General features: G+C 41.8%; 2 protein-coding genes across 2 annotated transcripts; both read right to left on the bottom strand.

The window, feature by feature from the left end:
• Positions 1–1,787: 1,787 nt before the first annotated feature.
• On the bottom strand, positions 1,788–3,597 carry LOC310952029 (rhodopsin-like; the record flags this gene model as incomplete). The annotated part of the gene is made up of 2 exons (XM_083920516.1): positions 1,788–1,943; positions 2,554–3,597. 2 exons carry the CDS (start codon positions 3,595–3,597, stop codon positions 1,788–1,790), a joined length of 1,200 nt encoding a protein of 399 aa, XP_083776642.1.
• Positions 3,598–4,211: 614 nt separating this feature from the next.
• ddx20 (DEAD (Asp-Glu-Ala-Asp) box polypeptide 20) lies at positions 4,212–12,857 on the bottom strand (the record flags this gene model as incomplete). Its single annotated transcript, XM_083920407.1, has 11 exons — positions 4,212–5,600; positions 5,704–5,805; positions 6,350–6,455; positions 6,582–6,664; positions 7,042–7,100; positions 7,221–7,359; positions 7,887–8,029; positions 8,211–8,325; positions 8,924–9,092; positions 9,558–9,652; positions 12,662–12,857. The coding sequence occupies 11 exons, from the start codon at positions 12,855–12,857 to the stop codon at positions 4,345–4,347; spliced, it is 2,463 nt and encodes an 820-aa protein (XP_083776533.1). The 3' UTR covers positions 4,212–4,344.
• Between the last annotated feature and the right edge of the window lie 208 nt (positions 12,858–13,065).

The following is a 13,065-nucleotide window of genomic DNA, read 5'->3' as shown; positions in this document are numbered from 1 at the left end:
TGTGTGGTTAGAAAACTTGGTGTTTGTACTTTTTGTCCCCCTTGGTGTTTCAAAGGATTTTATTTACTTTATCTTCTGGAGAACTTAATGCAGGGAAGTCTGTTGTAACGGTGACCGCAGAGACCCACAGAGGACACTGAATGAACTATCCGCAGATCTCTGTCACCCAAGATGTGCTATTCTGTCTGTTCTCTCAACTTGCAGCCCTAACATGTAAATTTAGTGTGACTAATCATCAAATCCCATCATTTTGTAACAATGGACGGTAGCTCTGTTAACCTCCTAACTGATGCATCTCTGTTGACCTTGAAAGTCACCCTGAGTCCAACAGCTACATTAGATGGTTAGGTTTGTCTTTAGGTGAATGAGACCACTGCTTCTCCAACGCAGGATAGATCAGTTTCAGTTACAGCACTACGAAGCACCTACTTCTTCTGCTTCACATAGGTGAAATAAAATATTGATCAAGAGCACACAGATGGGGCAAAAGATACATTAATATATCAGCATACTGTCCATATCAGCCAAGAGAATATTTCAAAAGCAATACTGGAATTGGACTAATATTATGTCTGCCCATATGTAGCTGATGTGAAACTTTTTTTGTTTCGTTTTTCAGTAGAAGTAGATTAACAACTTTCACACTGGCAGCAAAATGTATAATGAACTTTTTAAAACAGTATTTAATTACCTTAAAATGGAGACATCAAAAAAGCTTAACCAGTTTTACACGCATTTGTATGAAGACTTATAGAAAAAAACAAACACATATCATTATCATATCAGCTGACATAGGTGGAAATGTATATCATAATTGGTACCATATCAGTGCATCACTACACAAGAATGTAAGGTCCCTTAGACTCCTCTGTTGTGCTTTAGTTCCCTCCGATTCTGATGCTATTACCAACGCCCCCAAAAAAGCCAAAAAATATTATACGGTGTTGGAACAGGATGTGTTTTACCTCTGACTACCAGAGACCATCAGTAGTACTATTGCTGGTAATTTAGTACTGTACACAGAGACAGAAGCAGCCTAGTATTAGAATTTAGTCAAACTGTGCGCAACCTTACCTGAAGTTTAAAAAAAAAAGAAAGAAGACAGGCACACACAAGCAGAGCTTTTTCAGTGTAATTTCAAAAGTCGGTTTGAAGACATTGACTTCATATTCACAGCATCAAGTCCGACATTAGAATCCATTGAAAACTACAACAAGGGTATGACATAGGTAACGGCAGAAGTGAGGTTCCCTGCATTTTTTTTATTGCTAGGACAGTGATTAAACGTGAGTTATTTACCGCTTTGTGTCAGCTGCACTTATGAATGACACAGTTATTATTATGTAAGCATATTTCCGCTCAAAGTGTCAAAGGATTGCATTTTTGTTTACAAACAACAAAAACAGAGGTCTGTGATTGTGTTTGTCTCTCTCTTTCTCTGTTATGTACTCTCCTTTGATTGTGTTTTTTTCTGGGCTCAGTCAGTTTTCCTAACTCTTTGCTTTGCCCTCCTATGCCACCTGTTGTTGTTGAGACTACTGCTGTGCGTATCTTGTCAGGTGTTGAATATTATTTATGACCATGTCTTGTGTCCCGACTGTGAAACGCCTGATAAAACATCTATATCTGCCACAAATACAAAATTCTGTAAGCTCTCTTCTTCATCCGCCTGTAAATCACTGTATGTTTGTGTGTGTTTAAACACAAAACAGCGGCTTGCGCATTTTTAGCTTCAATTCAGAAAAGTGCAATACATGTGGACCAAATGTTCATAAACCGCTGAACGTTCAGGCCATCCGTTTGAGGGGACACCTTGGGATGGAGGAGAGGATCTTGCGGAGTTCCGAGTGAAACTGTCTGGTAACTAAAGTATAGATGAGGGGATCCACTGCAGCCTGCACACAGGTCAGCACCATAGCTGATGTCTCCAGCTCCATCAGCAACTATGGGAAAACAGGAGAGGGCTTCATTAGCACAATACCATTCCATGTTTCTGCAACAAACAGCTACAGCATGATCTAGGGCCCACGTCATTATTTTCATTAATGATTAATCTGTTGATAATTGTTTTTTTAATGATATGACTTATCAATTAATCACCATTTCCCAAGCTGATATCTTTATATTGCCTGTTTTGTCTGACCAAACAAACTCAGTTTATGTTTATTGGATAATTGCTTTGGCAAAACCTTTGGTAATTCCTTGATGAATCAATTATATAGTGATGCATCATTGCCCTTTACACTGAGTAATTAGAAAAATAGAAATAGCTGTGCAATGCGTTGCAACAGCTTGCAAAAAAAGTGTTTAAAATTATTTTGTTGATACTATTGACTTGCTTGTGTTGTTTCTGTGGTACCATTTTGAGGCTGTGGCTTTGTTGTATTATTTGGAAAGAAGTTTCTGATATTGTGTACAGGTCCTTCGGAGAACAGATATAAGAAACATTACATCTTACAGTCACACTGGCTTGCATTAGACTGCACATTGTATTTTAAATTTGTATGGACAATTGCAGTAGTAGGCTAATGAAAAAAATCCTGCTACACTCACGTTGTCAGTGTCCTGCCACGAGATGACGTTCATTAGTAAAATGACAACCATAGGCACCCAGAAGAGCGTGAACGCAATGATTATGTATCCAAAACGCTGGGCCAGCTTCCCCTCCATCCGTTTCTTTCCCCGCTCCCTGGCCCCAGGTGTCAAAAGACACACTGCCCCCACAATCTCCGGAGGTCTCCCCGGGGCGAATCTCGAGGATGAGCCCGCAAAGGGAGCACTGGCTTCGGCCACCAAGAGCACCGTCCGGCCGGGAGGCAGCGGGTTGAAGGAGCCCGGCGGAGCTGACCGTGGTGCTGAAGCAGGAACACTTGGACGGCCCCACACGTGCTCCGACACCGTCGGCCTCAGCTGGATTCCCCGACTGAACACTTTCTTTCGGTGCAGCTTTACAACTTTGAATATCCGTACGTAGTGGATAACGATCACAGTGAGAGACAATCCCCACAACGGGACCAGCACGTAGGGTCCAAATGGATCAGAGTATTGAAGACGCTCGTCGCCATGACCCCCGAGGTGAGGACGGCAGAGCATGTAAAAAAGCGCCTTTTTGGAAAGAATCAGAGAAATTATAGCCAAAACGAGGCCGCACGCCCAAATGGACAGGATCCAGAGGCGGACCCTCGCTTTTCTCCTCTCTGTTTGGAAAGGAAACGCGATGGCCTGGAAGCGCTCCACGCTGATGCTGACCAGAGTGAGCAACTGGACACAGCTGCACAGGGCATAGGTGAACTGCTGCAGGGTGCACACAGACACCGACACCTGGCTGTCCTTCCCATAACGCAGAAAAGAGAAGAGCAGCAGCGGCGTGTCCACAGAGCACTTCAGGAGGTCACTGGCTGCCAAGCTGACCAGCAACGCGTTGTTGAAAGTCTGCAGGCTCTTGGTCCTGAAAACAACCCAACAAATCCATAAGTTCCCGGGTAAACCCAAGACTAATGCTAAGGTTAAGACTGTGCAGTTGAACAGGAAAAACAAAGTATGCACCAGAGTCTCATGGTGTGGGGTTGTTTCATTCCAGAAAGCGTGTTCCTCCATGATTTCGGCTGTCTGTGTGCGTCCTTTAATGAACTCTTTGAATGTGGAAGATCTCTTTGGCTCAAGCTACACACATCTGTCTCCTGGTTACAGTCCATCTCAGTGTGCTGCAGTATAATAGAGCCATTCACCTTCCTGCACGATGACGATTTTAAATTGGTGACTCAAACGCTACAGATGGTAAAAAATGAGCTGAAGTGGGCCCCTGGTTTTAAATTAATTTATTCAAGGGTGTTTGCCTTTTGTTCTGCCCGTACTGATTGGTTGAATGGACACTGTTGATTAGCCTGTAATCAGGAGCATGTGCATTGTCTGACCTTGCCATGCCTGCTGAAGAGATTACATAAAGTAAATTACAGTCGTGCTCCCCCTTCTTCACCTTCCTTTTTAAACATCAGTTTTTTTTATCAATAGCTATAGTGATGTGGATGCTCTGTATACTCTAAAGCTCAAACAAAGAAAATATAGATTATATAACATGATTGTTTCATAGCTTGTGAATGTGTGACGCCATAACAAAAGAGTGCTTTCAAATAGATGCTCCTTACTGGTAATTTATTAGAAAAGTAATTGGGACATACATATATGGTATGAATTCATTGAAAAATACACAAAAAGTGTAAGCGCAACGCGTTAGAAGAGGTGCAAATGTTTGTACTCAATTCGTTTTCCAGGGGGGGATATTCAGACACATTGTCTCACTAGAAAACAGCACGATTGAACGTCCTGATTAACGATACAGACATTTCAGTGTTTCAGGAGTTCTTCCATGTACACAGCATTCATACGATAAGCTGCCATCCAGTTGTGGGCTATACTGTAGTGGCTTTGGTAATCTCGCTCTTGAAAAGTTGACATGGAAGCGTAGTAATCGTTCCAGGCTCTGTAGCTGGCTCTCCAGTAACTTTCAGCACTCCACTCCTCCTCGTCCTCCCCATTATCGTCATCATCATCTACTTCTACTATATCCCTGACCCTCTTCTGCTCTCTGTTCATCTTCCCTGGAATGTTTTTAGTCTGTTTCACAATCTTTTCTTTAATCTTTCTGCTCTTCTTTTCTGGAGCTGTCTGACTGGGATGACCGCTTGATTTAGCAGTTGGTACAGATTCATAGTCAGGCAGAGGTGAAGCTCTCGCACTTGATGCACAGGTTGTCTGGGGATACGTTTTGGATGCAGAAGAAGTATGCGTTTTGGATCCTGAGGTCTCTGCCTTTGATTCCCTCACATTGGGTGTTTGTCTAGCTTCAGTCTGAGGCTCAGTGATTGCCCTGTATTTACTTCTGCTAGCCTGATTTGTCTCATCATCCTCTTCAGATTGGGAGTTTAAAGAAGCAGAAAATGACCTTGGAGGTGAAAAGTCAGACTTCCACTGTTCCCTGTTTTGTTTTAAACTTTGAGCTCCGCTGTCCGTCAGTGTGAAAGACTCAGTATGCCCGTTGTGATCACCGTCCTCTCCACCTCTGAACTGCCTGATGACCTCAACTGACCTCCCCAAACCTGTGGTAATGAAGCTGTGGAAGTCTTGCTCAGCCTCCTCAAAGGTCATAAACTTTGACCTAAAACTCTTGAATGAGCTGAGAGGAGGGATCTTCGGCAGAGCGTCTTGCAGCTCTTTTCGAGTTGGCATAACCCGAGGAGAATGCTTTGGGAGAGTGTCCTTTGCAGGAGATGCTCTTCTAGTATTCCCTTCACAGTATGCTCCCAGTCTGAGTGCTGAATGTTTTTTTTCTGGCTTCCTTTGACCACTGTGCGCCAGAGCTTGATCCGTGACTCTGTGCTCCAGAGCTTGATCCGTGACTCTGTGCTCCGGAGCTTGATCCGTGACTCTGTGCTCCGGAGCTTGATCCGTGACTCTGTGCTCAGGAGCTTGATCCATGACTGGCTTGGCACGTTTCTTCTTCTCTGTCCTGGAGGAGAGCTGAGGTAAGGGGCCTGGAGTGAAAGCCTCAGCGCAGACATCCCAGTCACACGGCTCGTCCATCAGCCCAGGCTCTATGGTGGCTAAAAGGACAGAAGACAAACTGTTATTACTTTTTCTTTTAAAGGGTTAAAAGCTACACAGGTGAGATGTAAAACACTTCACAGACATGTGGGCAGGACTCACAAGGTAACGCAGACAAACTCAGGCCGCACTTTTGAGCAATGGCCATCATCTTGTTCTCCTCCTCCCCATGGCAACAGTAGGTCACAGCCAGCCCCTGGGTTCCTACGAACAAAATGTATTCTTGATGAGAACCCATTCAAATAAAAGGAAGAGATAAAGGAGAGTGTACGAAGTGTGTGTCCAGAGATAGCAGTTAAGTACACGCACACAATATTGTGAGATCTCACCTCACACCTAACCAGGATAGAAACTGATACCTGTATCATCAACAGGTTGCTTCTATCGAAATGTGGACCATCTTGGGTGATCTCACAAAATGTGTAAATGCTGAATATTACCCGCTATAACACTACTTGCTTGCTTGACTTCTAGATCCCTCACTGGCTGCTGTCAGCCTGCTCAGCCTGTCAGTCTTAATCAGTGAACCAACTATCACAATGAGTTCTGGGCTTTCTACAGTTGAAGAAACTGTTCTTTTTTAAACTTTTTGGAACAATGCAATGCCAGTAGTCCTTGACCAGACCTCTATGGCCACTAAATATACCAAACCAGAAATTTAAAGTTAATAGAGGGTCAGTTCTTGAGACTTTTTTCCCCAATTCTAAATGCTTATTTCTGCTTTAACCAAGCAGTATTGGAGACTAACCGAAGCGGCCGGCCCGTCCAATTCTGTGCATATACGTCTCCCAGTCTTGCGGCACATCCAGGTTTATCACCAGGTTTACTTTCTCTGCATCTATACCTCTGGAAGTCTGACAGAAAGGCAAGAACAGAGAGAAAAAGACCAGGATTAAAGATGCTGATCATAACACCCAAGACTTTAACACTTTTAATGAGATCCATAAAGACAAGAAGTAAAGAGGATGTGTGCGTCTCACCAGGTCAGTAGAGATGAGCACCCTGCACTGGTACTGCTTCAGTTTTGACATGGCCTCTAGTCTCTGGTCCTGAGTGAGACCACCTGGACACATTATCACACACAGTCACATTGAATAAAATCACATCAACTGGAATCAGCTCTGCTAAGACAACGGTTTAAAAAAATAATATTTGCAAAAGGTAAAATCACTTTTCAATGAATGCTTCAAGATCCTGTGTATGCATTTTCCTTGATATATTCATTGCTAAGTCTATAGGATGTAAAAAAACAACAACAATAATGACAAGTTACACAGCCCCAAACTGATGGACATACAGAAGACAGAAATTCAAGATAATGTAACCACCAGATGTTTGATATTTTTACTTTTTAAATTACTTGAACTATTATTCAACTTTAAAAACTTCCATTAATACAATTAATGTTGATTGAGTTATGCCATTACTACACCCCCTCACCTGAGATACAAACAGCAGGTAAGCCTTTGGAGGACAGAATGTCTGCTAGGTGCTGAGCCCTGTAGGAGCAATCCACACCGTTTTCTCAAACATACATCATCAATCTACAGATCTAACGAATTACATATATTTTTCTTGCTGATAAAGAAAAACAAGGGTAAACATATAAACTGTGTTACCTTGTGTGTAGGTTGGAGAACACCAGAGCCTGGTTGAATGGGATTTTACTGAAAAGCTCAAGCAAGTGCTGCACCTTCTCCTCGAAAACCTTGTGAGATAAAGGATGGGACTGCACCAGCTTGTAATACTGTTTTAGGCCTGGCAGGGGGCACACAAGAACCACATACATGTCAAGTCATCAAGTCAAGCATAACTGATTAAAAAGCATAAGAGTTTTTAGGAGATGAAGAAATCACCCAGAGTTCTGTTGGTGGGATGTGTACATAGTCATAGTCACTGCATCTGTCAAAATAAACGCTTTTAAGGCTTAGAAAAGGCTATTTTGGAGCCCCCCAAAAAATCTCATTAATGTCCACATTGTTACTCTTTGCTTACTGTCAATCATCCCTGAGGAAGAGAGGACATTTTCTGGCAGGATGTAACCCCTTAAAACATGTCACACTAAAAATGTCATTATCCCATCATATTATGAAGAGTCTCTGTTAGCCAGGACAGCCGTTAATTACTGACTGACACTGTACAGTTTAATTATGTTAACAAGACACAGCTGACAGGCCAAGTACTTTGTCTAATATGAATTGATGCTTCAACCTTTTAAATTAGAGTTTGTTTTCGTCTGCTTTTTGTGGTGACAATAATAGCAGCAGAGCCAACCGGGGTCTTACCTTTAAGGCCCATGTCAGTGGGGTTGAGTCTGACAAAAGTGGGCTCTCTCATGTAGCGGGTAAGGTGCTGCGCAAGGGATTCAGGGTAGGTGGCAGAGAGTGCGAGCATTTGTTTGTTCACGGGCAGAGCGGAAAAGATCCAGCTAAAGTGTCAAACAGAGGAGGTGGATGGATTTCAATTGCAATTGCATTTTTCTTTACTTTTAAACACATTTGTTATGAAGGGCTCATGTCAAAGTTCATTGTTTGAATAACATCACCAACCTGCAGCTGTATCATATTATTACTTAGGACTATGATTCTAGATATTTATGTCCATCTTACTTTATCTGTTCCTGGAAGCTGCCCTCCTCCAGCAGCTTGTCTGCCTCGTCCAGAACAAACAGTCTGATGCTTGTGGTGGATAACATGCCCAGCTCGATAAGCTGCTTGATACGACCTGGGTACATAACCAGAAGCACAGTTACCCAACACGGTAATGCTTCATATCAACGTCCTTATAATAAGCGCTAGTTAATAGGTAACAAGGGCATTTGAGTCCTTATAAGACGTTTATTGACATTATTATATGTATACAAGACTATACAAGTGTTAATAATAGCATCATAAACGTTTGTTAGATTATAAGACATTTATAAACACTTTATTAGGAAATAAGTATGCACTTATTAGCAGTTAACTATGCTTTTCACAGCTACCAGATCTAAAGCGAGAACAGTTTCTTGTAAAAGTTAATAAATCCTCTATGCACTTAACAGTTTGTTAAAATGATATTAAAAAAGAGAGGGGATGGCATACATCAAAGGGTTGGAATCTAAACCAGGTCTCTGATACAGACTCATATATGGAGTCTCTACCAGCTAAGCTACCGTGTTGCCCCATGCACTTTTTAACAGTTGCTAACACTATGCTTTTTGCAGCTCCCCCAGCCGGAAAGAGCACTACATGGTTGATACCATTTAATTAAAAAATGACATAAATATGATGGCCACATAAACAAGTGATGCCTCTCTGTTAATTGTCCATTGGTCTCTTACCGGGTGAGCCCACAGCTACATGGCACTTCTTCAAATGGATTTTGTCCTGACTAACAGGCCTGCCCCCAATGAAAACATGGCACTCAAGGCCCTCGATGGCACAGCCTATGGCCATCACCACTGAGTGAATCTGCACGGCTATCTCACGTGTAGGAGCCAGGACAAGAACCTGCAGGAGGAAGAAAGTTGAATGTCAACAGCCACTTACATTTGATTGGAAGCAAATAGGCAGGTGTGGGGTAGTTCCCAATCTGAGACCCCACAGCTAATAAGATTGCACTAAAATGCAGCCAGTTCATCCATAAGACCAGCTGTACCTCTGCTTTATCAATAATCACCCTCTTTCATTTACACTTATGATACAGAGCATCATAATCCCATCAGATTAAGCCCCTCAAAACCAAAGGGATTGCTTCCCATGACCATCTGTTGTTGGCAAAATTGAGCAGTGCTACATTTAAAAATAAAAGTATTGTTCTCCCCTGTGAATTTGTATTATCCATTAGAAGTTGCCTGAAGACTTTTAATTACTTTTTTTTTTAATTACTGTACATGCATCCCTGAGATTACAAAAAAAAGTAAAGACACACTTCCATATTTCACTCATCCTCTTGTCCGGAGTGAATCTGCTCACCTGAGTTGCAGGATTATCCAGGACCAGAGAGTCCAGGGCAATGGTGCAGAACACGCACGTCTTTCCCGTGCCAGACTTGGCCTGTACAATCAAATCTGAAACAACACATGGACAATGCAGGGCTGTGCAATTAGTCTGGATAATCACAATCACAACTGTGGCTTCCACAGATGATTAAACTTGATTGTATGCAATATTGATGCTTCACCATCTAGAGTGCCCAGTCTGCTACATCAAATCAAGTGCCTCCCATCCACAGTTAGAGTGTGACCAATGAGAGGTGTTTACTTTAAGAACACAGTGATTAACCACTCTCTGCTTCACAGCTGCAGACGAGAGGATTGTCACTACCAGTGACGTGCAGTCAGGGGAGGCAGGTGAGGCTGTGCCTCCCTCTGTGTATGTTTCCAATATGATGGTTGAGGACACTTTTATGTAATAAAAGCATACGTCTTCTTTTCCATGGTGTTCAGTAATGTATTTTACGTATGTGTGTAATATTTACACCTTATTGATAAGACATAAATCCACAGGGAAAATGTCTGGCTTGAGGCAGGCAGTACCTCTGCCTCAAGGAAGACTGCGATAGTGAGCAGCCTGATAGCCACCAGCCTGATAGCCACCAGCCAGGTCACGGTGAACTCTGACCTGTGTGCAAAAAGTAAACACAAGAAGTGTGCTGTGCGACGCTGTAGAGCTTAGCAACAAGCTGTCATTTCTGCCCTGAAAATGGAGGATTTGATTTCTAAATTAAGACATTTTTCAAAGCTGGACTTTCAGTCAGTAAAGGTAAGATATACTGCAATATACAGTGGCACTGGTGTTTTAAAATGGTTTTCAGCATCCTATTCGCTCCTATTCCCTCATCCTATCCTATTGGCATCCAACTGTATGTTTGTAAATCTAACTTGTGAGTCAGTGCCTCCCCAACCCCAACCCTCACTGCACGTCACTGGTCACTACATAGACAACCTGCAAGTTGAATATAGCTACTATATCTCCTATGGATTATTGGTGACTTTGTCTGGTTGCATGTTGTGGAGGCATTTTTCCAAATTCATTTCTGAAAGTAAAACCCCCCAGTTTTATTCCTAAGTAACTATTTAGAATCACAGTCATAATACTGTGATCACAATAATAGTTGTCATTTAAGCCGTCACCGAGCAGCTTAACCCTTGCTTGGTATTTGGTTCCAATGGACCTGTTTCAAGTTTTTACAAGAAGAAAAATTATACAAGTATTTTTTTTTTTTCTACCTGAAACTCAGTGGCATTAGCTTATTTTATGTGATAAACAAAAAAAACACATAAAAGAGCACACATGCTTCTATACCCCACATATTTACATCCTTCATATGGTCGTCGGGTGACTTTGACCCGCATACACAGAGATAGAGAAAATGCCTATAAACAAATACACAAACACACAGAATATAATGTTACATTATTAAAGTCTATGCACAGAAAAGCTGTTTGCTCTCACTGTTCCCCATTCTTTACCCTCTGTCCTCCACCACAAAAAATGAATCACACTTCCATTGTTAATTGTGCTCTAGTAGAGACTGCTTACAATTACTAAACATATGTTATCTCTATTGACTGAAACGGAGATAAAGACAATAAATTTTAATGGTTTGTGACGTAAAATGTTATTTCTATCTTATTTTTAAAACCTCAAATAGTCAAGTTGAGAGTCACAAAAGTGAAGACCATACAAGGGTTAAAGTAAAAAGGGTCAGTTCAGTTGACCCATATTAAAAAAATTTATAAATTCTCTGCGTGGGATCAAGTCATGCAGACGGATTAATTTTAAGCTATAACACCTGAACACTAAATGTTGCAGTTACGCAAGTGAAACCTAGTTAGCAAGTTCGTGCAGTAACGTTAGTTTGAGCAGGCAGCTAAAAGAAGCCTTATGAATACATATACTGTAAATCTAAAAATAATGAACTAAAGTAATGGATAAACGTTTCAAATAGTTAGTAAAAAAAGTAGCCTAATGGTTGAAACATTAAGCTTCACTTCAAGTTGTATGACTGCTGACCAAACAAACCTCAATATTGCCAGTTCAACTGTATGAAACAATTAACAACACTAACTTTTATACAGGGACTGTTATAGATATGGAACATGCATTGGGAATTGATAAAGGAGAACACAAGTTTATCTTACAGGGGGAGGGCTGTGGGGGTACCTACGACCAGAAGGTTGGGAACCACAGCAATCTGCCATTGGAAAGGGAAAATGACTGGCTATAATCCTCATGACAGATGTGTTGATAGCCAATTACAGCTCGTAATGACGCAGCCATTTTAATGTTACACACCTGGAGCGCTTGTTGTACTTCAGGACTCAATATTTACACCAGCATTGGTGTGTTTCATCACAGTACAGTCATTAAATTTAGTTAACAGCTCAAAATACATGTTTGTCGTGTGCAGCACCTCTTTAAATACTGTATGAAGCAAAAGTCCTGAATCCAAACTTATACTTAAAAGTACAAAAGAATTAGCAACAAAACACAATAAGTACAAAAAGTAAGTTATTGTGCACCACTTTAATGTTGCAGGTTACTAGTAAATGCGGGGCTTATTTCATTACTTTGTATATTGCTTGGTAGCTTAACATTTAATAATGTATTAGTTTATATATAATTATTATATCATTACAATAGAATAAATTAAACCTGCTTAAGAACTAGTGACGTTTAAGTTGCTGAATAACAAACTGTAGTGGAGTAAAAGTAGAGAGTAACATCAAATGGAAATACTCAAGTAAAGTACTACAAGTACCTCAAAGTGTATTCAAGTACAGCACTTGAGTAAATGTACGCACAATCCACCACTGACTGCAGGTGTCATGCGCCTAATGATGAGGATAGGTTAATACACAATGTCTTAATCATGCAAGTGTTTCTATGAGTCATTTGTATGAATTCGTCCTCCAACTCTAATTTAATCTGTAGCAAGAGTCGCAACAAATACACCTGCGGATTCAGAGAGCAGATCCAGTCAGTCAGAACACCTGTTTCTGTTCTAAATAGCCATCCGTAGACTATGAAACACAAACCCACGCGGAGCGGCCCACACGGTCTCAAGAACCCACCAAGTCCGCAGCGGCCGAGCGGGATCGCCTTGAGCTGGATCGGTGAAGGTTTCTGGAATCCAGAGGAGGAGAGTCCGTCCAGCACGGCCTGAGAGAGCAGCAGGGAGCTGAAGTCGATTCCTTCCGACAGAAGCACATCATCGGTCCGCTTTCGCGTTTCTATGTCGTGGGCTGCTTTCCTCACGGAGGCAGCCATGTTGACTGAACTTGTTGTTAACCACCCGCCGGTGATCAGGCCGCTTTAACCGTGGAGCTCCAGCTGCAGTCTTCACCGCCCTCTTGTGACTGGGAGGAAAGCATATCAGTCCATTATGACCTGTGAATAAAAGTCGCATACAAAGACTGACATTTGCTCTCTTCTATTTGCTGCACCATGATAAGATCACATGGGAATACAAATAACT

This window comes from Echiichthys vipera, assembly GCF_963691815.1.
Source record: "Echiichthys vipera genome assembly, chromosome: 9".
Taxonomy (NCBI): domain Eukaryota; kingdom Metazoa; phylum Chordata; class Actinopteri; order Perciformes; family Trachinidae; genus Echiichthys; species Echiichthys vipera.
This window is presented reverse-complemented; position numbering and strand designations above follow the sequence as displayed.